Here is a 26,879-nt window from a genome sequence, read left to right as displayed (position 1 = left end):
GGCTTTCAAGTTGACATGGTTTCAGAGCTAAGCTTCTACATGTGTGTGTACAAGTATGTTCAGTATATAATCACTATTTTCAGATGATACGATTCATGTGGATTTGTAGAACTTTAGATATCCCCCGACGTTATCATTTGATGTAATTAATACCTATTTATTCCAGGAAATTCTCCTTGTAGCCCCTCAGACCCGGTCTGTAAGTTAGACCCAAACTTAAGTGGTCACATATCACATTCAGAGGTTTTTTTTTATATCTTACAATACATTATATTAATACAAACCAAAATATTAATAATACAAATATATCCAAAACGATAGCAAATACATGTCACCAGATACAACGGAAAACATGTAGAGATATATGTTCGTACAAAATAAGTAGTTGATATCTCCGGATGCCAAATATACTAGCTTACGGTTTTCTGTTATCTGAAAGAGAATGAGCTAAAAAGCTCAGTGTACTCCATACAGTGTATAAAAACATATTAACAAAATATTTTAATAAAATTTGTTTATGCAATATGTTTTGAAAACATGAACACTACCCCATCCTATCACAATCTGTTTGTGTAGGTTCCCCAGAACCATACACCCCGCACAACCAGTAAAGCCTTGAGCACACAGCCGAGGAGCTTGCAGATAATCTTCCTCCAATAATTTTCCCCCCAATGATAATAATGAACATGAATTTATGCGCGTAAAACAATGAATAATTCTTTAAAAACCATAAGAATGTTTCAAGCTTGAAAACCATAAACAGAAATACATAAATCAAAAATCAAATCAGTAATGTATGGTAATTTAGATGTTGGGTAATCAGTATTCAGAAAACGGTATAAAATACCGTAACCATAAATCATATCAGAAATATATAGTAAATCAGAAATCAGATACACAGTATTCAGATATTTATATACTTTAAAACAATAATATAACACTATCAAGAAACACACCTGTAACAGTCTGAGAAATCAGATAGGGAAGCCTATCACTGGGTTTGTCGATCACGCTCTGCTGCAACGCTAGATCCTACGAATTGGAAAAATCCATATTGGAATCCTAATATAAATAATCTTTATTTAAATAATATACGGAAACCTACGGGTAATTCTTGTAGTACGCGATTCAAGCTGATATGACGAACGAACAACTCCAGACCTAACTGATCCTCGTTCATGTGAAACACGGGTACCTTCATAAAATATTTTACTGAATCAATTCCTTAACCAATTCTCAAATAAATAATCAAAATACTAAAATACTAAACCTTTTTGGGTTCACATGCTTGATTCGAGGATTTCGGGTCAGAATTTGACAAAACGGACTTCGGAATCAGATTCAGGATTTCGAAAAACATAAAGTATGACCTTCCGAAATTCTGAATTCTTGGTCAAAATCAAAGTCAACGGGTTTGACTGACGATTCAGATACTTTCATGTTTGAATTTTGTGAAACCGACCCCAAAAACGGATTCAGAACGTCGAAAAATGTCACGATAGGTATTATCGGAAAAGATTAACGGTTGTTTAATGGCCGGTCAAAGTTCTGGTCAACCATTTTACAGAAATAACACCCTTTTTTAAATAATTACCAAAATAGCACCCTTTTTGAATTAATTCTCAAAATAGCACCTTTTTCGAATTAAATTCCCAAAATAACACATTTTCGAATTAAATTCCTAAAATAGCACCCATTTCGAATTAATTCCCAAAAATATTACTCAGTCAACGGGTCGGGTCGGGTCAACGGGTCGGGTCTGAACCGGCCAAACCGGTCAAACCCTTTAAAAAACCGGTTAAACCGGTTATTTTAGCCTTCCCCACGTGCAGTGGGGGCGCGTGAGGACTCTTCTGGCTGCGTAAAATTCACGGAAAAATTTCTAAAAATTATTTTGAGCGATTTCGAGATACTTACAAATATCAGTTCAATTTTTTGAACGGCGGAGAGCTCGATTTCATCAAATTGGAAACTTTGACCGCTTCACCACCACACGCGCCGCCATCGCCGGAGAAAAAAGAGGACACCGGTGGACTCGGAACGGCACAAGGAACACGATGGTGCCGGAGGTGTCGGAAACGGAGCAACGATCGACGATGAATTTAAGATTTTCTCGACGATTGAGCTAAAAAAACGTCGAGGCTTTGACTAGAAATTCCCGGCGTTTGGCAGCGTTTCGCTTCAATTAATTTAAGGGACTTGTTCCTCACTCAATAACGAACATGATGGTGGTTTCAAAACGACGACCGGAATTCGAACGTCGTCGGGATCGTGGTTGGAAAATGGGCTATGGGAAGGGAATTTGGGATGAATTGGTTTCTGATTTTCAGAAACCAATTCATGCATATAATACCACATACCTAACACTTTAGGGTAAATTCATGGCTTGGTCCCTGAATTTCCTTTAACTCTAAAACAAGCTACGAATTTTTAAAATCTTTTAATTTAGTCCCCAAATTTCACCAAATTACTTAATTAAAACCTCAAATTACAAATATATTTTTTTTCAAATTTCTGGGTTGTTACAATTCTCTCCCTCTACAAGAAATTTCGTCCTCGAAATTTACCTTATGCAAATAGATGAGGAAATTGAGCCTCCATTGACTCCAATGTCTCCCAAGTAGCTTATGAGGGACTACGATTACTCCACTGAATTTTGACCATTGGAATTCGCCTATTCCGAAGAACTCATTCATCTCTCTCTAAAATCTGAACAAGCTCCTCCTCATATGACAAATCAGGCCTCAGCTCTACCTCATCAACTTGAATGATGTGATCTGGATCTGGACGGTATCGCCTCAACATAGACACATGAAAAACATCATGAATACGACTGAGCTGGGGAGACAACTCGAGCTGATAAGCAACAGGTCCAACTTTCTTCAAAATACGATACGGCCCAATAAATCGCGGACTCAGTTTACCCTTACGTCCAAATCTCAATTCCTTCTTCCATGGAGATACCTTGAGAAAAACCTGATCTCCAACCTCAAACTTGATATCCTTACGTCGCTTATCTGTGTATGATTTCTGCCTATCGAATGCCTCTTTTAAGCGATCACAGATCAATCTGACAGTATCTTCAGTCTCTTTAACCAAGTCTGGACCCAAAGTTTTTCTATCATGCAACTCTGTCCAACATATAGGAGTACGACATCTACGTCCATACAGAGCCTCGTACGGTGCCATGTGAATACTTGCCTGGTAATTATTATTGTAAGCAAACTCAGCTAATGGCAAGAAATCTTCCCAACTACCATGAAAATCAATCACACAACCCCGTAACATATCTTCCAACACCTGAATTACTCGCTCAGACTGTCCATCAGTTTGAGGATGAAAAGATGTACTGAAATTCAAACGGGTACCCAAAGCCTCATGCAAAGCCTTCCAGAATCTGGAAGTGAACCTCGGATCTCGATCATATATGATAGACAACGGAACACCATGAATTCTAACGATCTCATAAATGTACAACTTAGCCAGTTTGTCCAAAGAATAATTAATCAGGATAGGAATAAAGTGCGCTGACTTGGTGAGTCGATCAACAATCACCCAAATAGAATCCTTTTTAGAAGGAGTCAGAGGAAGACCAATAACGAATTCCATTGTAATGCGCTCCCATTTCCACTCAGAAATCTTAATTGACTGTAACAATCCAGATGGATGTTGGTGTTCTGCCTTAACCTGCTGACAAGTCAAACACCTCGCCACAAAATCTGAAATATAATTTTTCATACCAGTCCAGAAGTAGCGCTCTTTGAGATTATTGTACATTTGTCCCCGCCAGGATGCATAGCATAAGGACTACTATGAGCCTCCTGAAGAATAACTCACCTCAAATCATCATCTTTAGGAACGCAGTAACGACCGTGAAAACACAAAATATCATCCTGATCCACAGTATACTCTGAACTCGATCCTTGTTTAACTTGCTCAATAATGGAAAGCAATGAGCTATCCAGAAGTTGTTTGGTCTTAATCTCCTCGGCCAAAGTAGGCTTAACCTGCAACTCTGCTAACAGACTATTATCATCAAATAAACTCAAGTTGGCGAATAAGGCTCTGAGATCTGATATTGCCTTACGACTCAAGGCGTCTGCCACTACATTAGCCTTCCCTGGATGATATTCTATCTCTAAATCATAGTTCTTTAGAAGCTTCAACCAGCGACGCTGTCTCAAATTCAATTTTTTCTGAGTAAGTAGATACTTCAGACTCTTATGATCAATATAAATATAACACTTTTCTCCGTAGAGGTAGTGTCTCCAGATCTTTAAAGCAAAGACCACAGCAGCTAACTCCAGATCGTGAATAGGATAGTTACGCTCATGCGGCTTTAACTAACGCGACGCATAAGCGACAACCTTCCCATCTTGCATCAAAATACATCCTAATCCAGAATGAGAAGCATCACTGTAGACATAAAAATCTTTCCCAGATTCAGGCTGAATCAACACTGGAGCTTGAGTTAAAACAGTCTTCAATTTCTCAAAGCTAGCTTGTTGGTCCTCAGACCAGACAAATGGAACATCCTTCCTCAATAGTTTCGTCATAGGAGCTACAATAAAGGAGAACCCCTCAACGAAACGACGGTAGTAACTAGCTAAGCCCAAGAAACTACGGATCTCCGAGACGTTCCTGGGTTGCTTACAGTTCAGAATAGCCTCCACTTTGCTCGGATCCACCTGAATGCCATCAGAAGAAACGATATGTCCAAGAAAAGTCACTTCGCTGAGCCAAAACTCACACTTGCTCAACTTAGCATAAAGCTTATTCTCCATGAGAATCTGTAGAACAATCCTTAAATGCTTCTCATGTTCTGCTTCACTTCTAGAATACACCAGTATGTCATCAATGAATACAACTACAAACTGATCCAATTAAGGTCGAAACACCCAATGCATCAAACCCATAAAAACAGTAGGGGCATTCGTTAACCCGAATGACATCACTAAAAACTCATAGTGCCCATACCGAGTACGGAAAGCAGTCTTCGGAATATCCGAATCTTTCACTTTGAGTTGATAATAACCAGACCTCAAGTCTATTTTTGAAAAGATAGAAGCCCCTCGAAATTGGTCAAATAGATCATCAATCCTGGGCAAAGGATATTTGTTTTTAACCGTGAGCTTGTTCAGTTTCCTATAATCAATACAGAGTCTCAATATCCCATCTTTCTTCTTGACAAAGAGAATTGGGGCTCCCCACGGTGATATACTAGGTCGGATAAATCCCCTGTCCAACAAATCCTGGAGTTGGACTTTTAGTTCCTTAAGCTCCTTTGGGGCCATACGATAAGGAGCCATTGAAATCGGGGTGGAACCAGAATATACTTCAATTTCAAACTCAACCTCTCTATCCGACGGTAATCCAGGAAACTCCTCGGGAAAAACATCAGGAAATTCATTGACAATAAAGATACCTTCAATATCAGATTGAGAACTCCTAATATCCAAAATATAAGCAAGAAACGCCTCAGAACGCTTCCTGATCATCTTTTTAGCTACTAAAGCAGACACAACATTCGTCAGAAATCCACGACGTTCTCCGATCATTACAATCTTTCGATTATCTGAGGTCTTCATAACAGCTCTCTTGGTCTCAAAATCAATATTTACTCGATGTTTATCCAACCAATCTACGCCGATAATCAAATCAAACTCTTCCAAAGGTAACTCCATCAGGTCGGCCAGAAAAATCTCTCAATTGATCTCAATAGGGCACTCTCTATAAATACGATCCAACAAAATGGACTTGCCTAAGGGTCTTTGAACTATCACCGAATGCTCAGTATTCTCAACAGGAATATTTAGAGCATCAGAAACAGAATGTGATACATAGGAATTGGTAGAACCACAATCAAACAATGCAAAGTAGGGAACTGAATAAATAGTAATAGTACAATGAAATCACATTAGGCCCATCGCGATCCTGTCGAAGTCTAGCAGTGTAAACCAATGCAGGTTTTCTGGCCTCAGATCTGACTGGACCCCTACTTTGAGATGCTCAGCCTCTATTAGCCGATCCAGGTGCTCTCTCCTGAGTACGACCCCCTGTTGGAGTCTGAAATGTACTATGAGAACTAGCGGGAGTACGAGCTGGTGTCTGAACTGAATGAGTTAACTCTGGACAATCCTTTACAATATGGTCACTTGAACCAAATCTAAAATATGTACCCAATTTCTTCATGCATTCCTCATAATGAGGTTTCCCACAATAATTACATGACTGCAAAGATTGCGACCCAGAAGATCCACCATGTCTAGAAGGCTGAAAAGTTGAAGAACCAGAGGCAACATGTCTGGCACTCGCACCGCCTCTCCGAAATGACTCACCCCTGCCTCTCTTGCTAGGGTGTGTAGAAGAATCAACAGAACCAGAAGGCCTCCTGAATCGATTTTGGGCTCGATCACTATCTCTCTTGTGCTTCATACCCAATCGCTCTATTTCCTCAGCAGTCTTGGCTATCTCAACCAATGCATCAAAATTCCTCTCCCGGTGGGTAGCGACTTGACTCATGATCTCATACCAGAGTCCATTTTCGAATCTCAAGCATTTATCTGTCTCTGTGCCAACAAGTTCAGGAGCATAACAGCTTAATCGGATGAACTCAACCTCGTAGTCCATAACAGACATATTACCCTACTCCAGATCCTGAAACTCCTGACGTCGCTCCTGCAAGTATCTCTCTCCGATGTAGCGACTCCGGAAACGAGTCTTAAAAAGATCCCATATTAACTGGTTTCTCGGAATACTACCAGAAATTGATTGCCACCATCTAAAGCTCTCTTTCTTCAACATAGTTAGGGCCCCCTTCAACTTCTACTCAGGTCTGAGGTCCATCTCATCCATAATCCTCTCTGTGTCCTCCAGTCAATACTCAGCGTCTGTCGGGGGTCTACCAGTAATACCCTCAAATAGAACTACACCAGCAGCAACCAGAGAATTTGAAATCTCCACTGCAGTCATGTTACTAGGGGCTCTAGCAGCTCTCTGAAACATGCGAAAGATAGCTCTATTAATGGCGTCTTCATTCATCTCAGTATCCTCATCTTCAGTGACGGGAGGGTCTCTCACAGAAGTAAACTGATCATCATGAGAAAGAGTCGAATCTACTTGCGGAACAGGAGGATCACGTGGTGACATCGGATCGTTGATCGTAACAGAAGGTCGAGTAACTCGCCCTCGACCACGTACACGTCCTGTCCTACGACCTCTAGCAGCATTCATCGTTGGATCTATAAGGCTCTACAGAAAGAATTTGAAACATATACCAGATTAGCATCAGGGATCTCGAGAAAATTTTAAATCATAAAATAAGGTGACATTTTTTTTCAAAATTTCTTAAAAATCTAAAGTTTAGGACCCATATACAGTCCGAATGTTTAAAACTGAAAGCTCTGATACCACCAAATATAGCCTCCCAGACCCGGTCTGTAAGTTAGACCCAAACCTAAATGGTCACATATCCCATTCAGAGTTTTTTTTATATCTTACAATACATTATATTAATACAAACCAAAATATTAATAATACATATATATCCAAAACGATAGCAAATACATGCCACCAGATACAACGGAAAACATGTAGAGATATATGTTCATACAAAATAAGTAGTTGATCTCTCCTGATGCCAAATCTGCTAGCTTACGGTCTGCTGTTATTTGAAAAAGGCAAAAACTACAAAATGAGCTAAAAAGCTTAGTGTGCTCCATACAGTGTATAAAAACATATTAATAAAATATTTTAATAAAATTTATTTATGCAATATGTTTTGAAAACATGAACACTACCCCCATCCTTTCACAATCTGTTTGTGTAGGTTCCCCAGAACCATACACCCCGCACAACCAATAAGGCCCTGAGCACACAGCCGAGGAGCCTGCAGATAATCTTCCTCTAATAATTTTCCCCCAAATGATAATAATGAACATGAATGTATGCGCGTAAAACAATGAATAATTCTTTAAAAACATAAGAATGTTTCAAGCTTGAAAACCATAAACAGAAATACAGAAATCAAATCAGTAATGTATGGTAATTCAGATGTTGGGTAATCAATATTCAAAAAACGATATAAAATACCGTAACCAGAAATCATATCAGAAATATACAGTAAATCAGAAATCAGATACACAATATTCAGATATTTATATACTTTAAAACAATAATATAATACTATCAGGAAACACACCTGTAACAGTCTGAGAAATCAGATAGGGAAGCCTATCACTTGGTTTGTCGATCACGCTCTGCTGCAGCGCTAGATCCTACGAATTGAAAAATTCCATATTGGAATCCTAATATAAATAATCTTTATTTAAATAATATACGAAAACCTACGGGTAATTATTGTAGTACGCGATTCAAGCTGATCTGATGAACGAACAACTCCAGACCTAACTGATCCTCGTTCAGGTGAAACACGGGTACCTTCATAAAATATTTTACTGAATCAATTCCTTAACCAATTCTCAAATAAATAATCAAAATACTAAAATACTAAGCCTTTTTGGGTTCACATGCTTGATTCGGGGATTTCGGGTCAGAATTTGACAAAACAGACTTCGGAATCAGATTCAGGACGTCGAAAAACATAAAGTATGACCTTTCAAAATTCTGAATTATTGGTCAAAATCAAAGTCAATGGGTTTGACTGACGATTCAGAGACTTTCAGGTTTGAATTTTGTGAAACCGACCCTAAAAACGGATTCGGGACGTCGAAAAATATCAGGATAGGTATTATCGGAAAAGATTAACGGTTGTTTAATGGCCGATCAAAGCCGGTCAAAGTTCTGGTAGAGGTCAACAAATTGTCAACCATTTTACAGAAATAGCACCCTTTTTAAAATAATTACCAAAATAGCACCCTTTTCGAATTAATTCCCAAAATAATACTTTTTCTAATTAAATTCCCAAAATAACACATTTTCGAATTAAATTCCCAAAATAACACCTATTTCAAATTAATTCCCAAAATGTAACACGGTCAACGGTCAACGGGTCGGGTAGGAACCAGTCAAATTGGTCAAACCCTTTGAAAAATCGGTTAACCAGTTATTTTAGCCTTCCTCACGTGCAGTGGCGGCGCTTGAGGGCGCGCGGGGACTCTTCTGGCTGCGTAAAATTAACGGAGAAATTTCTAAAAATTATTTTGAGCGATTTCGAGATACTTACAAAGATCGGTTCAAATTTTTGAACGGCGGAGAGCTCGATTTCATCAAATCGGAAACTTTGACCGCTTCACCACCACACGCGCCGCCGTCGTCGGAGAAAAAAGAGGACACCGGTGGACTCGGAACGACACAAGGAACACGATGGTGCTGGAGGTGTCGTAAACGGAGCAACGATCGACGATGAATTTAAGATTTTCTCGGTGATTGAGCTAAAAAAACGTCAAGGCTTTGACTGGAAATTCCCGGTGTTTGGCAGCGTTTCGCTTCAATTAATTTAAGGGAATTGTTCCTCACTCGATAACGAACACGATGGTGGCTTCAAAACGACGATCGGAATTCGGACGGCGTCGGGATCATGGTTGGAAAATAGGCTCTGGGAAGGGAATTTGGGATGAATTGGTTTCTGATTTTCAGAAACCAATTCACGCATATAATACCACATACCTAATATTTTAGGGTCAATTCAGGGCTCGGTCCCTGAATTTTCTTTAACTCTAAAACAAGCTACGAATTTTTAAAATATTTCAATTTAATCATCAAATTTCAGCAAAATACTTAATTAAAACCTCAAATTACAATTTTTTTTTCTTCAAATTTCTGGGTTGTTACACTCCTCTTTTGATTGATGTATATATATCTAGGAAATTATTTGGTAGATGCAGGGTTGAAATTTGGCTTTCACTTCAGTCTTTGTAGTTGTCACGATAAACGAAGGCTATGATAAAGGTCGAGTAAAATTTGATTTAAGAAATCGATAAATTATTAGTTTTGATAACATAAAGATTAATTTATTCTTAAGTGTAAGCTATTGGTTTTTTTTAAAAAAAAATTGGACAAGTGTAAGCTAGTTTAATAAAAAAAGGATTAAATATAAAATAAGTGTTAAACTATATATTTTTCACGAATAGAAGTCTAAACTATTTTTTGCATAATTCATGTAACGTTATAAAATGTTATCATTTTAAGTTCTCGGGTAATTAACGACGTTAATTTCCTCTGATAAGTGACAAAGATCATAATATGATAATTTTAAAATTTATTTTTTTGAAAAATATTGCTATATTTATTAAAAAAAACTATAATTTCTCTTAAATTATAAAAAAACTCCAAAATCCTTAAAATCCTCAAGTCCTAACCCTAACCTACCTTTGCTGCTCTTTTTGGCCACGAGTATCGCCGCTAACGTAATCCATGCCATCCTCATAGTCATACGACGACGTAGTTGTCGTTGATTGGCCGTAGCAATTGTGTGGGCTTGCAATTTTCATCTTAGTGTTTATCGGATATAAAACGTCGATTCACCGTCGATTGATCATGATTTCATAGGGATTTTGGTGCCAGGGGAGGTGAGGTCGGGTGGAGCTTCGTCGACAATAAAGGGCGATAGTCGACGTGAGTTTAGGGTTTGAAATGAAGGTTTTTAGAGTTTTAGGGTTATTTTAAAATTTATATTTTTAATACCAAATTGTGACACGTGTGAATTAAGAAAGGAAATTAACGAGGTTGACAACTCAAGCACCTAAAGTGATAACGTTTGTAGAGTTAAACATCGAGATCATTCAAAAAATAGTTTAGGTACCTACAAGCCCATCCCTAAGCATGTACAAAAAAGGGCACTCGCCCAGGGCCCCACTTGCTTAGGGACTAAAACTATAAATTTTTATATATAATTAAAAAGGATAAATTATTCATTTAGTCACTCACTTATTATTTTATTTCCGTTTTGGTCATCTAATTATTATTTTTTTTTAAAATCATACTTAACATTACATTTTGTTTTTTTTTCTACTCATCATTAAAAAATCAACAGTGATACTAAAGTGACATTTTTAAATTATTTTTTTCACTTTTCACTTAAATATTCTTTAATTTGTTTTTGTAATACTTGTTATTAAGGGTCTGATTTCTACATTGGCCTTAGGCCACTAAAATCTCATAAACGGGCCTAAGTACTTATTCATGAAAATCGCTATAATTCGATTATCAATATTAACAACTGTTGAGTGAAGTAGTATTGATAGTAGTGTGTTCATTATTGGATATTCGAAATGTTGGGTGCTTAATTTATCGGGCATCAAAATAGTTAATATGTGCCTTGGTCCTGAAATTTGAGTACTTGTAAAATTTTAGTACATATTAATTCGGGTAATAATATATCTGATATTAATTTTGATATTTATAAAACTAAAAAATTGAATAAAACTTAAAAATCTAAAAGCCTAAATTATATAATTTAAATATGAAATTTTAGAGATTTAAGTGAAATAATTGAACATCTTTGCAAAAAGGATGGAAATAACCTAAATAATAATACGACGCCGTTTTTCAGCGCATCCGATAGTGTTCTTTAATGCATCTTGGCCCTCCGTTAAAAGAGAAGAAATCTCCAAATACCTAAAGTTAATTTCTTTCTGGGATTTTGCAATTACCTGATTGCACCCGCAGCTAAAGGTAAACACGCTCACTCTCTTTTTCTTCAAACTAATTATTCGCTCTTATTTGTTTCTTAAATTTTAAAAGAGAAAAAAATCTTTTAAAAATATTATTTTCAAAATTTTGGTGATTGCTAAATCGCCCCGCCATCACTGTTATTCGTTGTTCAAACCAAGATTAGCCCAAATCGCCATTTGAATTTTACTTTCCCTTGTCAAATCTAGCGTTTCTTGCGTTTTCTTTCCACCATGTTGTTCTTTTATGAGAAAACAGCAAAGAAAAGAACTTTCTAGGGTTTTTGGTGAATTGGGTTTCTGGGTATTTTAAACTGGGGAATTTTACGAGGGAAAAAGATATAATATTTTTAGTGAAAAAAGAAGTAATATTTGGATTAGTGGGATTGCTATTGACTTGATTTCTGTTTTTTTTTGTATGGTTGGTTGTAGCGTGTAAGGAAAAGGCCAATTTCTGTTTAGACAAATGAAGCGAAAAAGAGGGCATAAGAAAGGAAACAAGGCTAAAGCCAATGCTGCTTTGGTTGCCCCAGATGAGGCTGCTGCCAATGATGTGAGCGTAAATAGTGAAGATAATTCTGTTAACGATGAGTATGAATCTGGGATGGAAGTTGATACTCCTCCATCGTCCAGAACCGATCAGGCATTCAATGTTGCTAACATAAATCCTGATAGCTCTATGGATAAACCTATCGGAAAGTCTATAGGCCGTGTGAAGGTGAAGCTCAAGACATCATCGAAAGTGTTGGAATCCGATGTGCCTTCGCATAGTGATACTGACAAGAGCAGTCCACAAGTAGGGCTCGAGAGACAAGGTGTGGTTTATGAGAAAATGGAAGACAGTGCTAATTCGTCAGCCGAGATTAAAATGGGTGTTTCTAGTGGTGTGTCGTGGAAAGCTGGAAGTATCAAGATTAAGTCGTCTAGGATGTTGGCTGGTTCAAATGCTGATAAGAGTGGCAATGCCATAGCCGCAGAACGTGAGAGTTCTTACCAGAAAGAAGCAAAGATGCCTCGCCTGGGTTATCGGTATAATAAGCTAGAATTAGATTCTGCTCTAACGGTATGCCGGAGGTTTTACTTTGTTTCCATTACTTTGTTTTTTCTCTATTTTCTTACCATTGTTTCTGTTTGTTGTTTTATCATCTTAGGTGATTAAGAAAGTGATGAAAATGGAAGCAGCTGCTCCCTTCAATGAGCCCGTCAACCCTGATGCTCTAGGGATACCTGTAAGTGTGAATAACAAGCTATACTTATATCCAATGGTTATTTAAGTTTCCAGCTTTTGCAGCCTTTTTTTATGTAAAAGTCAAGAGGTTTTTTTTCGATGATAGGTAGATAGTAATTTCTTCATATCTGGATGATCTATGCACTTCTATTATTATGGCTATTGATATCGTTATCCTAAGGGATTTAAATAACATCTTAAAAGAAATTTCATTGGTAGGGAAGCCAATGGCATTTTTTATTTATTGTTACAGGTCTCGATATACATGCTTAATTACTTGATACATTTATGTCTTGCCTTATGACGTAGGGCTTTCTTATTCCCATTTTGTTAAGTCTAACAAGATATGTTTTACGTTTTTAATTCTTTTCTGTATCAAAACTTAGGACTATTTTGATATCATAGACACACCAATGGATTTTGGAACAATATGCAACAATCTTGAAAATGGTGACAAGTATATGGATTCAGAGGACGTGTTTAAGGATGTACAATACATTTGGGATAATTGTTGCAAGTACAACAACAAAGGTGATGCTATCTTGGACCTAATGAGACGGGTGAAGAAGAACTTCATGAAGTATTGGACAGCTGCAGGATTATACACCGAACAGTCAAAAGGAGCAAACGGTGAGGACTGATGTTGACTTGTGTACCTAGCAGTCGATGCATTTTGTTTTTCTTTATACTGAATTTGATTTTTAGTTCTCCGGGAAGGTTTTCTTAAATTTCAAATTTTCATTATTGCATCTATGATGCTATTGACCTTTCTGATTCTTGTCTTGGTAAAGACAAAACATCATAATATTGGTTATTTTTTCTCATGAACGTTGTTTACTTATGTGGAGTTGAGGATTTTTGGTATCACATTCGTGGCTTTACTAGAAGTCTTTATTTCCTTTGTATCAGGTGCTGATGGTGGTGATGTTGAGGATGGTGCATTTTCCAGCCAGGGCAAAATGCATATAAAAGGCAGTCACTCAAAAATGAAAAAGAAACATGGGTATGTTGTTGGTGGGGTTTCTCTCTTCCTCTCTTCTGTGCAATGGACTGTTTCATCTGCATTACCCCCAATTTATATATCTTTATTTGTTTTTCATCCTTCATTTTGCAGGAGGCGCCATAAAAGCGATTGTTTATGTGCTATTTGCATCTTGAAGCGGCGCAAGAGAGAGCGCGAGGCAAATGCTCGAATGGCTAATAAAGGTCAGAGTGGAGTCCAGGATTTCCAGCAAGAGGTATGCTGCTGCTAATTTATTGGACTAATGTTTACGTTTAAGGCTAAATCATTTGGTAAAAGAATTATGTTTCGTATTCTAAACAGAAGATTGGCTTCTGTTATCCATTTCTTGAATGTAGGAATCTTCACCTGTTGGTAGTCTTTACGGTGAGGACTCATCACCAAATATGGATGAATCAGTGGACCCATATGCAGATACCGAGGTGGAAGGTGAAGGAGAAAAGGTGAAAAGAGAGGTGTCTGAGCATCAATATAGCCATATGGAGGGGAGGCATGAGGAGGAGGAAGATGATGCGGAAGAAGAGGAAGAGGAGGATGAGGAAGAAAATGAGATGAAGCCAATGAACAAAGATGGTCATCAAACGAAAGAGCAATCACAGTTCAGAGGTAGCTTGTCAGAGGAGCCCAGTAGAAAATCTCTGCCTGAAGCAATGGATAAGTCCGGTGCGGTAGCCCTAAACCAGAGAGGATCTACTCCATCACAAAATGAGGAAAAAAGTAAAGCAGTTCAGCAACAGAGACGCAAGGTATTTTTCTTCTCCGCTCTCCTTTTTTTTCCTTCCCCACCCCATCTTGTTTCCGATTTCCAAAATATAGTCATCAATGATGCGTCAAGAGTGTACTACAAATTACAAAATATACCATTTCCATTCCTGCTCGAAGAGTGTATTGCAAACTTTCTTTTTTGGGACAAGGCTTAAGCACCTTGTTAAGTTCTCTGCACAATGATGCTTCAATAGTTCAAGGTTTCTATTTTGCGCACACACATTTTTGCATGTCTATAACATTCTACTATGCATTTAGTTTGTGCACCGAGTTAATGGTGTTCATGGAATTACAGGACTCTCAAGAAAGGCAACAGAGATCTAAAATGTTGGAGAGCTTCCGCTTTGAGAATCCCATGCTCCTTAACCTATGTGGAATTCTCTTTCCTGACAATAAGAAGTCTGTTTGGAGTGGCCCTCATTCGTTGGCTCAGAATCGGGGTTCTCGAACTAGTGCAATTCATGCAGCTATTGAGACTTTCATGAAGTAGATTATGATATTTCTCGTCCTTCCTTTGTCAAGTTGTATTTGACATAACTTTGTAAACTGACATGGTAAACTAGGTGATTTGCATATTACCACTGTAAATTATTAGATGGAAAACACAAGAATGCTCAGACACTAGACATAATCTACATTTATGGTTTACAATTTACTCCTCCAATCTAAGTTTCCTTTAGTTCCGCCATTTTTTATCATATAACTATAGTTTTTCATCCTAGATAAAGGGTTCAATCATTGTTTTCATCATTTGCTGTGTGACGAGTCATAACAGCGTAGGATCATTTTGAGAATGGCATTGCTTCGTAGCAGCGTTGGATCATTTTCATCATTTGCCGTGTGAAGAGTCATAGCCAGTTCTTTCACTTGAATGATTTCCAAGTTTTCCGAGTTCTGTGAGATGCTGTTTTCAAATGTGTTGTATGCTTGCTGTTATCTATGTGATTTGTCTAACAAAATGGGAGAGACGCAGGCAATCATCGAAATTTAGAGCGGATAACAATTTTATCATAATTAGTCTGTTGTCTGTGGTGTTGTTCCATTAATGTTTTGGAGTTTTGCTTTGCTAATAAGAGAGAGGGAGAGGGAGAGAGAGAGGGAGAGAGGGAGGGGGAGAGAGAGAGTAGGCATACACAAAATAGAATCCAAATCCATATAGAAAATCACAAGGTACAAGAAATAGCAATATAAGATGATGAAAATAAATGTCAACATAAAACAATAGGAAGTGTAGTGAAATATACGAGTGAAACTCAACATCAAACAATAGGAAGTATATATACGAGTGAAACCGTGTCTACCATCTCCATACTAAAGAAAGTTGAACCACTGACAGCATCTCACGGACTGGTAGTTGATGATGGTGGTGGAGAGAGGAAAGGAATAGACGGAATAGTTGTTGGAATCGTGGGGATCGAAGGGAAGCTCGGCAGTGGTGGCAGGGTAACCTTTGGGACACTAGGCAAGTTGGGAATGCTAGGAAGTGGCGGTAGCGAGCCAGGCTTCGGCAGGGCCGGTAAAGTCGGTATCGCCGGCTGCGGCATTGGTGGCATCCCTGTTTTCGGCAAAGTTGGTATAGTAGGTATGGGCGGTAACTGCTGAAGACGACGAGCTGCTAGACCGACATCAATGCTGGAAAACATAAGTGCTGCAAACAAGGCTAAGATGAAACAATTGCAAGACGCCATTTTCTAGTGATTCCAACGGATGAAACAATGAGTGATTGGAAGTTGAAGAAAGCCGATGCTGGTATGGAGTTTTTATAACCAAAATCCATAGTGTAGCTTGTCTGGTTAGATAACTGAGTAGATCAAATTTGGGTTTGGTAGTTCACCACCTTCATCTATCTTCGACTCTGCAAATGTCAAATACAGTTGTGGTTAGCTGGACGTTTAATTCATTATATTGCCAAGAATTACAAGTCCTTTTGGTTCTACATTATTTGGTCGGTCGTCTAACACTGCTTTTATATCTAGTTCACGTATATTGTTCTATTTGGTATTGTGTAAAATGTAAGTCATAAGTTACCTTATATAAAAATGAAAGGATAAATTATATTAATGGTCACTCAACTTTTAAAACGTTTGTATTTTGATTATCAAATTTGAAATTATCTTATTACGGTGGTTAAAGAAAGAAGTATTATTTCAATCAATAGACATCAAACTATTAACAGAAACCGACAACATGATACTTGAGTTAGCATGCACATCGTTTTCTTTAATAAAATAATGTATCTACTAACTTATTAACAAAATAATACTCCTTCCGTCCTATAATCCGTGTCTTATATTAGCTGTGTATATTGTTTTAAGAGATATATTTAGCCAAGATGAATGACAAAATTGATTGATAGATTTGTTTGATAGATATAAAGAAATGAGACATAAAGGTAAGAAAAAAGTATAAGTGTTGTTTGTTGATTTTTTCTAATAAGATATTTTGAATTAAAAAAAGAAGATATATTCTAAGGTTTTTGCTCATGCTCCACTCTTGTAGTTGTTTATCTTCTTGATCTTGGTAGCGGTGATCTTGGGTTTTAGGTATTTTAGAAGGCCTGGTTTCAGTGCTTGTGCTCGGGACTTCCCATCATTTCATTTACTAAAATTCCCCCCCACCCCCACCCCCACCCCCACCCCCGGCTAGTTTCAGCCTCCAAACAGCACTATAAAACAAAACTAAGTGTGGCATTTAAATATAGATAATACAAGACCCCATTGTTAAGGTTACAATCCTTTGATATTATTCCTAATCCTATATATTTCTGGCTCACCAAATCTTCCTAACCCATAAACTCAAATATCCCATTCACTTATTCAATTATGTTCTTCTTTTCAAAACTTTTTGGAATGACCGACGAAGACGAAGGATGATAGTCCGGCGACTGTCGAGAAAACTCCGATAGCATCTGAACGACCTCTCTCATGGTGGGGCGTTCGATGCTATTTTCTTGTACGCATAGCATTGCGATGAACAATAAGTGCATCGCTTCGGCTTTGGGCACGGATGTTAGCCTTGGATCCACAATGCTGCTAACTTCTTGTCGACAATTCGTCACTCGTTTAGCCCAATGTACTATATCTACACCTTCTCCGAACTCGCCCACCGGTCGTCGGCCGGTTATCATCTCTAAAAGAACCACTCCGAAGCTATACACGTCGCTTTTTTCGTCTACCCTCAATGTGTATGCATATTCTGAGATTAAGAAACATCAACATTAATGCCAAGAAATAGTACTATCATGGCACACAATTTGACGGAGAAGAAGTCTAGTACATACCAGGAGCAATGTAGCCATAGGACCCTGCAATAGCCGACATGCACTCCGATGCACCACCGTCGACCAAGAATTTCGCCAATCCAAAATCGGCAACGTGTGCTTCGAAGCTTGAATCGAGCAAGATGTTGTTCGATTTCACGTCTCGATGAATGATCAACGGCGAACAATCATGGTGAAGATAGCATAGTCCTTTAGCTGCTTCCACTGCAATTTTGTACCTCAAGTTCCATCCTAGGAATGCACCCTTTTTCTTCCCGTGTAACGCTTCTCCGAGGCTCCCGTTTCTCATGTACTCGTAGACCAAGAGATTACTTTCCTTGTTGGAGCAAAACGCTAGCAGCCTGACAATGTTCCGGTGCCTGATGTTTCCTAGCGTCTGGATTTCGGCTTGGAAACCGTGATCGTGTCTACTTGTGCCGAAGCCAAGAAGCTTTTTCACTGCAATTTCCATATCGTTCGGCATTTTCCCATGGTAAACAATGCCTGCACCTCCTCTTCCGATTACATTGCCTTCTTTCACACATTCGAGGATGTCGGAAACAGTGAATTCGATGTTTTGGAACGCAGTCATCTTCCAAGAATCCGAACCGTTTTTCTTGAACGACTTGGCCTTGATAATAGCGGCACTGGCGAATATTAGAGAGCATATTAAAAGGCCTATTGCAAATATTAGCTTGAAGTTCCCAGGGGCCTTCCTAGGGGTTCTTGAGATTGCTGTCAAATTGCAAGGGTTGTTGAGCAGAGAACCACAAAGTTGAGGATTGCCCGCGAATGACGAAGCATTAAAGACGGTGAACTGGCCAGATTCGGGCAGCTTCCCGGAGAAATGGTTGAATGAGAAGTCGGCAACCGTGAGGCTTTTCATCGTTCCAATGCTTTTAGGAATGACCTCATTTAAGTGGTTCCTAGATACATTCAAGTAACTCAGGATATGCAAATTGGAAATCTCCATCGGAATTGAGCCAGAGAGGTTATTCTGGCTCATATCAAGGTATGTAAGATGAAAACAGTTCCCAATTGCTGGTGGAATGATACCAGAAAGCGAATTTCTACTAAGATCGAGCTTCAAAACTTGCCTGAGTTCACTTATAGAGGGTGGTATCGGACCTGAGAATCGGTTTCCGCTAAGTAAAAGGATTTCGAGAGAAGACATGTTTGAAAGTGAATACGGCAATGGACCTGAGAGGAGATTGTTTGACAAATTAAGCTGGCCTAACTTAACCGGTCTCGACGACATGTTACCGTTTTCGGCCAACGTTCCCGAAAGGTAATTGTTCTGCAATTCAGCTAAGTTCAGCTCAGGCAAGTAAATGAAACCATTAGGAATGGTACCATTCAAGTTATTCTGCCCCAACCTGACTCTAGTGAGACTATAACATCTCCCCAGTTCTTCCGGAACAGATCCGAAAAGGAAGTTTTTCATCAAAACTAATATCCTTAACTGATTGGAATCACACAGGCCTCGAGGAATCGTACCGGTCAGCTTGTTGGACGATAAATCAAGCAACTGCAGCTTCCCATTTCGACCGAGATTCTCGGGTATAACACCAGTGAAGTTGTTCATCCATAGCCCCAACATCTCCAAATTAGGCAAGTCAGCTACAAAGTCCGGAACGGAGCCATGCAGTCTGTTCATGAAGAGATTGAACAGCCTGAGCTGTTTGAGATCGACGAACCGAGACGGGATTTCTCCGGTGAGCGCATTGTGGGAGAGATCGAGGTTCACCAAGTTAGTCAAGTTGCCTAACTGCTTCGGAATTGGACCCGAGAGTCGATTGACATGGAGGTACAGAGTATCAAGTAACTTCAAGTTCCCGAGCTCATGAGGAATTGGGCCATCCAATTCACAGCTAGAGAGATCCATGTGAACCAAATTTATCAATTTACCAAACTCAAAAGGGATAGCACCATCGAAAACATTGTAATACCCCAAGTAAATCTCTCTCAGGTTCACCAGATTGCCTAACGCATCGGGGATTTTGCCATGAAGATCATTTCCCGCCAGTGAAAGATACTCCAACCCGACCAATGTGCCATAACTCGGTGGGATTGTGCCATAGAAATAGTTGCCACCGAGGTCCAAGTACCTGAGTTTCTTCAATCCAACGACACCAACCGGCAGCAGAGCAGTGAAATTGTTGTTATAAGCATCCAACACCTCCAGGTTGCCTATACTTGCATAGTTCCAATCAAGGTGACCGTCGAACTGATTGTTCGAAACGTTGAGATATCGAAGCTCACTCATATTTGATATCTCGATGCTTCCGGTGAAGTTGTTGCCGGCGAGAGAAAGGTTTGTTAGCCTATCGAGTATCGAAATTCGGGGTGAAACCGAGCCGCATACGTTCATACTGGTCAAGTCCAACGACACAACTCGGCCACCGGAGCATCCGATTCCGGTCCATGAACATACAGAACTAGGATCCGATGAATTCCATGAGCTCAATATCGGTTCAGGGGACTCAAACCCGTGTTTAAGTGCTACCAAGACGTGAAAATCAGAAACCAATGAAGCATAACATGCCGTGGTTACAAGTGAGAATAATGCCAAGACAATGAGAGGGACCATGTTTGGCTCGTGGGAAAAAATATGTTTTTTCTTCTTTCTCAAGAGAGTTGAGTTTGGAAGGACTTGAAGCAAAGACAAAGGGATTTAAGCGTTAGAACAACAAAAGATTTTCTAGGAAAGTAGGGAAGAAAAGTGAAAGGAATCTGAAAAACTTCAAGTGTGTGTAGGCTTAAAGAATCAAACATCTTGATAGAAAGAATCTTGATAAACAAGATAGATGCTAAGCCTCACCTTTTTCTTCTTTTCTTTTCCTTTCCCTTTCTTTTGCTCTCAAAGACAAAGAAGAGATTGAATTTCTGCTAGTCATGGCAGGTTTTACCTGTTCATTCCTTTCTCTCTCTCCCTCTCTCCCAAGCTTCTTTAAGCAAAGAAAAGTGGAACCAAAAGGAAAGAAAATGGATTGGTTTAAAGGGTTTTACAGTCCGAGTCTCTGGGTCGGTTCAGCTGGTTAAAACGAGTTAATACTTTAATAAGTTGAGATTATAGAGGAGGGAAGGAAGAAGAAGAAAAAGGTAAAGTTTGATGGACTCTTTATTTATATGACAAAAAAGAATGGCCTTTAGCTTTAAGCCTTTAATCAAACAATGATCTTTATTACTTTGAACGAGAGATCAATGGAATTGAAGGTTCAAAGCCTTGAGAATGATTCAAAAACATGGCTTTCACCGCAGAAATTTAAGCATGTTCAGATCAAAATATCCAAATTCTCTCACTGTTTCAACCCAGTTTTGATTCCTTGGATTGGTTCCAAAATCTGGGTTTTCTTATTCTACTTTCAACACTAAACATATGCAGAATTTATCAAGAATCTGTGTATATAATTCCATTGGTGAAGACATATCAGTTTCATCAGAAAATGGAGCTCAACCATATTGATTCTTTAAAAAGTAAAATTCTGTCCCCCTTGGTAAACACCATCATGCTTAAAGATTCATGCACATGGACTTATTGACGCTATGTGCATCATAAATGAAAAAAAAATGGTTAAAGAAAATCAAGAACCGGTGGATAGACTTTCAGTTAAACAGGGAATTTCCATTATCAACAGTGTTGTCCAACAAAGATAAAAGTAACTTGGATGATGCATGCATGGAGGTCCCATTAAAAAAGGATTTTATAATAATATTGTGGTGTGAAATAAGATTGGATTTTTGAAGATATATATCAGAGATTCAGAGTGACAAAATCTTATTAAACATAGTATTATATCAAGTCGAGCTCAACTCCACTCGTTTACGGCCATTATTAGACTTACGATATTACAACACGACACAACTCATATCCTGTAAATCGAATTGAACTTGATCCCAACTATATATTTTTTTTAGAGTTTGTCATTCGAATTCTGTTTTGATCCGACTGAAAAAGTAATGCATTTGGGTGAGTATTCCATGCAGAGGGTGGTAATTCTCGTGAGGAATTTATGATGTTTTGAGTTGGGAACATGTGGGTGCGGCATAGTCAGAGATGATGATTATTAATATATGATTACAATGTTTTGTTTGAATGATCAAAATATAATTATGCTGCATCAAAGTAAGCTTTGCTTTTCTTGTGTTTGATCAACTTTATTCCAATCTGGGACCATACTGTACATATTGATGTGCAAAACTTGAGCCTTTAATGGAAGATGGGATAGTCTTAAAGAGAAGGCTCTAAAGCAAAAGCAAACTCATATATATATATATATATATATAAAAGAAGAAGGTAAAATCAACTTTGATCTTCCATTTTTTAAGCATTACAATTTAGTCACTCAATTAAAATATTCTTATAAACAAGTAATTGACATATAAATATTAGACGAAATAGAGTTCTTGCATGGTATAATAACAACTTTAGTCTTCAATGCTTATAATAAATTTGGTCTTAATTAGAAATAATTCAATAATTTAAAACTTCATATTTAAAAATTCTATCACTATAGTCTTTTATTATTCTCCTAATATGTTATATTATTTTCCTATTACATTCACTGGTATAATAACGATTTAACAATAATTTGTTGTTACCTTATGACAAAATGCATTTATTCAGTTGCTGCTTTGATTTGATGGACTTGTTTAGTCTGGTAGTATTGAAAAAAAAATGATTAAACTGATGAAATTTTTAAATATAAATGATTAATTTTATTAAATTGTTTCAAATTAAGACCATTTGATAACAAATATATAAGTTTTAGGGACTAAACAATTGTTATATCAAACTACATTAGACATGTATTTTGATTTTTAACAACGTGTGACTTGTTTGTAATGATTTTTTAATTAAATAATTAAATTGAAACTTTTGAATAATAACCCATCTGTTATCAAATATAGAATTGAGTGACCTAGAGTGTAATTTACCCGAAGAAAAATCTAGGACCGCTCTATATTCGACATGGAAAAGAGTGCTCTTGTATTAACTTGAACTCATCGAATACATCATTCGTTATTTAAAGAAAAATAATGACTAACCATTACATGGGAAAGAGTGCTCCTCTTTTGTAATAGCTCGATCTTTCACTGTTCATTTTCCTATCTCTGTCATGTGGGCAACGCCATAAAAAAACAGTGGTTCCCCCATCTGACTTATTGATAGGAAGGTTGTGGACCCTTTGAAGGGTCACTGTCCCTATGGTTAATCCTATTAAATTCAATAAAAATATTATATTTTTCATTCATAAGATTTAAATTTAACACCGGGGAGTGTGAGGGTTGTGCGGTCATATCCAAGAGTAGCTTCGAGTATTGATCAGGTAAAGTAGCGACCTCTCTTTTAAGGTTACGTGATGATCAATTTAGATGGTGCTTTTGAGTCTACTAGGCGTATAGCGGTTGTTAGAGTTATTACCCGAGATGTCGTCGGCCAAGTACTTGGTGGCATGGTTGCATCGTCATCAGATTATGTCGAATTTGGACTTTCAGATATTCATGCTCTGAATGCAACATTTTTTTTGTAAGTGAGTATCGGTGGATGCATTAATATTTGAATCGGATTCGACGTTTGTAGTCAACAAGAAGTCTCGATCGGAGGAAGATTTGTTCACATTGGGTTATCATCATCGGGAAGGTCGTAGGATTTTGAATGTTAATTTAAATTACAAAACGTATTTTGTTCCTAGAGCTTATAATATTGTGGCACATACTTCGACTAAGTGAACTTTCCGTTTGTTGTATTCAATATTTTTATTCTGGTAATACAAGGTCCTAAAACACTATTTTCTCGTTATCGATAACCCTAAGATGTTTTAACGCATAAAAGCACCCAAATGATGTTAATTAGTTGACCAAACCCAGGGCATGGGACCATGTGTGATATCTTATGGTTCCAAATCATGTACAATTTCCATAGATGAAGTCGTCGTACCAATAACCGACGCAATTTGACTCTTGCTTATCAATGATTGTGCTGTAATTTTCGTTTGCCTCGGGCAACAACAAATCTGTGCAGCTTTGAGAAAAGAGAAGTCCCATTCCGAAAACTACAGTGGAAAATAAGTATTTATTGTCACCACATGAGCTGGGGCTGGTGTTTTTCTCTACGGATACTCGGGGTTCCTCGTGTACCAGTCCTTGTCTCAGGACCATAATGGCCAAAAGAATTCCGAAATATATAAGCAATAAATAGAAACTCTCTCTTATTCGTCGATATAAGCAATAAATAGACTACCTTTAATCGTCAAAATAAGATATCTTAACATGTTCGACAAAACTACCTTTAAATAGGGTGTCTCACCGTAATATTAACCAAATCAGAAGGAGTGAATCATTGTTCTAAGACACTCACAGAAGTGTTATAACTATTATGCTAATTACTGAACAACATATAAATAGTAAATTTCAAGTGAAATAACGTATAAATAGAAAAAGAAAGAAGTAAAATAGTGAGGGAAAGATCACATAAGTAAGGATATTCCTTTCTCTGTTTTATCGACGAATCTTCCAGACTGTAAATGAGATGATATAGATCGCGAGTTATTCGAGATCGACTTGATCAAAACTCGATAAATACTCGAGTCAAGCTCTTAACGAGCCGAAACGAACTACTTGATACTTGATTCGAAAAGCTCGTGAACATATCGAAAATATAATATATTAAGATTTTATTTTATTTTTAAAAAATTATTAATAACATTAACATTTATGTGTGGTTTTTAATAAAAAAATACAATATAAAATTTTTATATATTTAAGGTTCAGTTTCAAGCAGTGGCAGATACACAAATGTAAGAATGAGGTCCAAAATTTTAATTTTCTTTTCATAAAAATAATGGGCATGCAAAAAAATTGTTTTTTCTCTCAACACGTTCAGCTAAATTTAACAACTTTTCTAAAATAACGGGGATGCATTTGACCTATGGGGGTTCAGTGCATCATTCATTGGGTTCGGGTTTGAAATTTCAATCGAGTTGAGTTTAAGTTTTTTTCCCATTTCTAGCTTTTACGAGCTTCAGTTCATGATTTCAAGTTCAAGTCGAACTTAAAAATTTTAAGCTCACGAGTTTTCGAGTCGAGTCGAGCTCTATTTCAAAGTTTTCGAGTTGAACTCAATAATACTCGAGCCCGACTTGGATCGTTTACCGCCCTGGTCTCTTCGATCAGATTATTCGTCGGCGGTAGTATAGTTGACAATGTAATGTCTTTGCTGATTTTCAGACTAATGACATTCGTTGGCAAAGAATAGAGTCCAATCGTTTAGTTCACGAAGATTACTCAGAACCTTCCGCTTAGTTATTTTTATCACAAGTATGAACTAATCATCGAATCAGTTAATCCGATTGTAATCGAGTTTTGTTCGTCCCTATCATCGTCTAGATTTTCAGACACAAAACCATGATAGTACAGCATGATGACAAACCGGTGGAGGAGGAAGAAGAAAATGCACGTCCATGTCACCTGGTCCCTTGGCCGTGCACAAAAAATGGAACTGTCCTTTGAAAAAAAAAAAAGAGGACAACTTGAAGAACACAACTTTCCTGCTTTGGGTACTGGTTTTTGATTCATTATTAGTCCCTGCTGAGTTCGGACGAACTAATGATTGAGTTACATTGCAATGTGACATGGAAGTGTTGGTGTTTGGTGGCCATGAAAGTGAAAGCCATAATTATCAGTAAAAGTTTTGTTAGTCTAGCTTTTGTTCCTTTTCTTTTTTCTTTTTTGGTAGAATTATGAGGGCCCTTTTTTCAGTTTAATTTTTCTCGTTCATAATATTAGATGATTTTATTGAGTTCATTGACTATTACAAGTTATAAAATGATCCATCGACTATAGGGAGTTGCTTTGTTGAGTCCCTTGACTTCATTATGTTCCAAACTCGTCATTTTCGTTAAAATTTTAATGGTCATCTAAGTTGGACATTAACATGTTGACTGAGATACGATAGTCATTTGAGATTATGAGATCAAATTTTATCACATCTCAGTCAACAAGTTAACATACAACTCAGATTTCCATCAAAATTGTAACGGAAAATGACGAGTTTGGAACATAATTAATAGTTGAGTGACAATTTTGTAACTTTTCATAGTCGAGAAACTTAACAAAACAAATTTCTATTGTCTAGGGATCATTTTGTAACTTTTAATAGTCAAGTAACTCAATGAAGAATTATCCTATAGCCAAGGGACCATTTGTGTACTTTACCCAAAGATATAATACATCATCTCGTTAAATTAATTAATGTTTTATTATCTCCCAATGATAAAACAAGAGAGAATTACCTCGTTGACGGGTTTGCTTATTTTTTTAATATTTTTTTAATAGAAGTAACTAATTTTATTCAAAATATGAAATATTTTAAATTACAATAAAAATTTATAATTATAATCGTAAATTAAACACATAATTAGTAAAATTTCCTATAATCATTGAAACAAAACTAGCAAGTTAAGATCACACAAATATCATACAATGAAAGATTAAAAATCTAACCAAGAAACTCGAACAACGATAGATACAAATAGATTTGATTGCATCGGCAAACGAATCACAAAAGGGAATTAAGCTATTGAAATATCTTCGACAAACTGCAAATTAGACTCGAGCGATGTGAAAAGTTTTCCACGAACGCAAATCGGGTATTCAAATCTAATCCGATGGTCCAAAACAGGAAAGATCAACAAGATTTTAGATAAGTACCACATTATCAGTCGTGGCGATGTCAAATCAACTCTTAGAAAAAAAGATAAATGAAAACAAATCAAACAACCGAAAAATATGCCAAAAAATATAAGAAAATGTGTTATAAAATTAGATGAAAATGTGACATACAAGTAGATTTATTGAAAAAAAAATAGAGATACGGTATAGAAAAAAATATAATAAAAATACCAACGATCGCCATCCAACATTCATATATGTAATTATGTTCATAACTGTTTGTAATTAAATTCTATCTCACAT

The 26,879-nt window shown here is 37.3% G+C and overlaps 3 protein-coding genes across 3 annotated transcripts; 1 reads left to right on the top strand and 2 right to left on the bottom strand.

Annotated features, from left to right (window-relative positions):
• The first annotated feature begins 11,570 nt into the window (after nt 1-11,570).
• On the top strand, nt 11,571-15,313 carry LOC120184761 (SWR1 complex bromodomain subunit bdf1-like). Its single transcript, XM_039189140.1, has 8 exons — nt 11,571-11,634; nt 12,063-12,693; nt 12,782-12,859; nt 13,245-13,488; nt 13,768-13,861; nt 13,973-14,096; nt 14,218-14,625; nt 14,940-15,313. The coding sequence occupies exons 2-8, from the start codon at nt 12,097-12,099 to the stop codon at nt 15,132-15,134; spliced, it is 1,740 nt and encodes a 579-aa protein (XP_039045071.1). The 5' UTR covers nt 11,571-11,634; nt 12,063-12,096; the 3' UTR covers nt 15,135-15,313.
• Nucleotides 15,314-15,768: 455 nt separating this feature from the next.
• On the bottom strand, nt 15,769-16,390 carry LOC120184728 (RNA-binding protein 12-like). The gene has a single exon (XM_039189113.1). The coding sequence runs from the start codon at nt 16,330-16,332 to the stop codon at nt 15,985-15,987; it is 348 nt and encodes a 115-aa protein (XP_039045044.1). The 5' UTR covers nt 16,333-16,390; the 3' UTR covers nt 15,769-15,984.
• A 1,066-nt stretch (nt 16,391-17,456) lies between these two features.
• On the bottom strand, nt 17,457-20,978 carry LOC120184759 (leucine-rich repeat receptor-like serine/threonine-protein kinase BAM1). Its single transcript, XM_039189139.1, has 2 exons — nt 17,925-20,978; nt 17,457-17,839 (listed from the first exon to the last, which is right to left on the bottom strand). The coding sequence occupies exons 1-2, from the start codon at nt 20,491-20,493 to the stop codon at nt 17,457-17,459; spliced, it is 2,952 nt and encodes a 983-aa protein (XP_039045070.1). The 5' UTR covers nt 20,494-20,978.
• Nucleotides 20,979-26,879: the final 5,901 nt, after the last annotated feature.

The sequence above is a fragment of the Hibiscus syriacus genome, unplaced genomic scaffold, assembly GCF_006381635.1.
Source record: "Hibiscus syriacus cultivar Baekdansim isolate YM2019G1 unplaced genomic scaffold, ASM638163v2 tig00112928_pilon, whole genome shotgun sequence".
In the NCBI taxonomy this organism is placed as follows: Eukaryota; Viridiplantae; Streptophyta; class Magnoliopsida; order Malvales; family Malvaceae; genus Hibiscus; species Hibiscus syriacus.
Note: the sequence above shows the minus strand (reverse complement) of the source record. Positions and strands in the feature narration are given on the sequence as shown.

Excerpts from the sequence above, each read along its gene's own strand:
- LOC120184759 (XM_039189139.1), bottom strand. The coding sequence starts at position 20,493 with ATGGTCCCTCTCATTGTCTTGGCATTATTCTCACTTGTAACCACGGCA. Across the intron at positions 17,840-17,924 it reads CTATGGCTACATTGCTCCTG|AATATGCATACACATTGAGG; the intron begins GTATGTACTAGA and ends TCTTAATCTCAG.
- LOC120184728 (XM_039189113.1), bottom strand. The coding sequence starts at position 16,332 with ATGGCGTCTTGCAATTGTTTCATCTTAGCCTTGTTTGCAGCACTTATG.
- LOC120184761 (XM_039189140.1), top strand. The coding sequence starts at position 12,097 with ATGAAGCGAAAAAGAGGGCATAAGAAAGGAAACAAGGCTAAAGCCAAT. Across the intron at positions 12,694-12,781 it reads AATTAGATTCTGCTCTAACG|GTGATTAAGAAAGTGATGAA; the intron begins GTATGCCGGAGG and ends TTATCATCTTAG. Across the intron at positions 13,862-13,972 it reads AAAATGAAAAAGAAACATGG|GAGGCGCCATAAAAGCGATT; the intron begins GTATGTTGTTGG and ends TTCATTTTGCAG.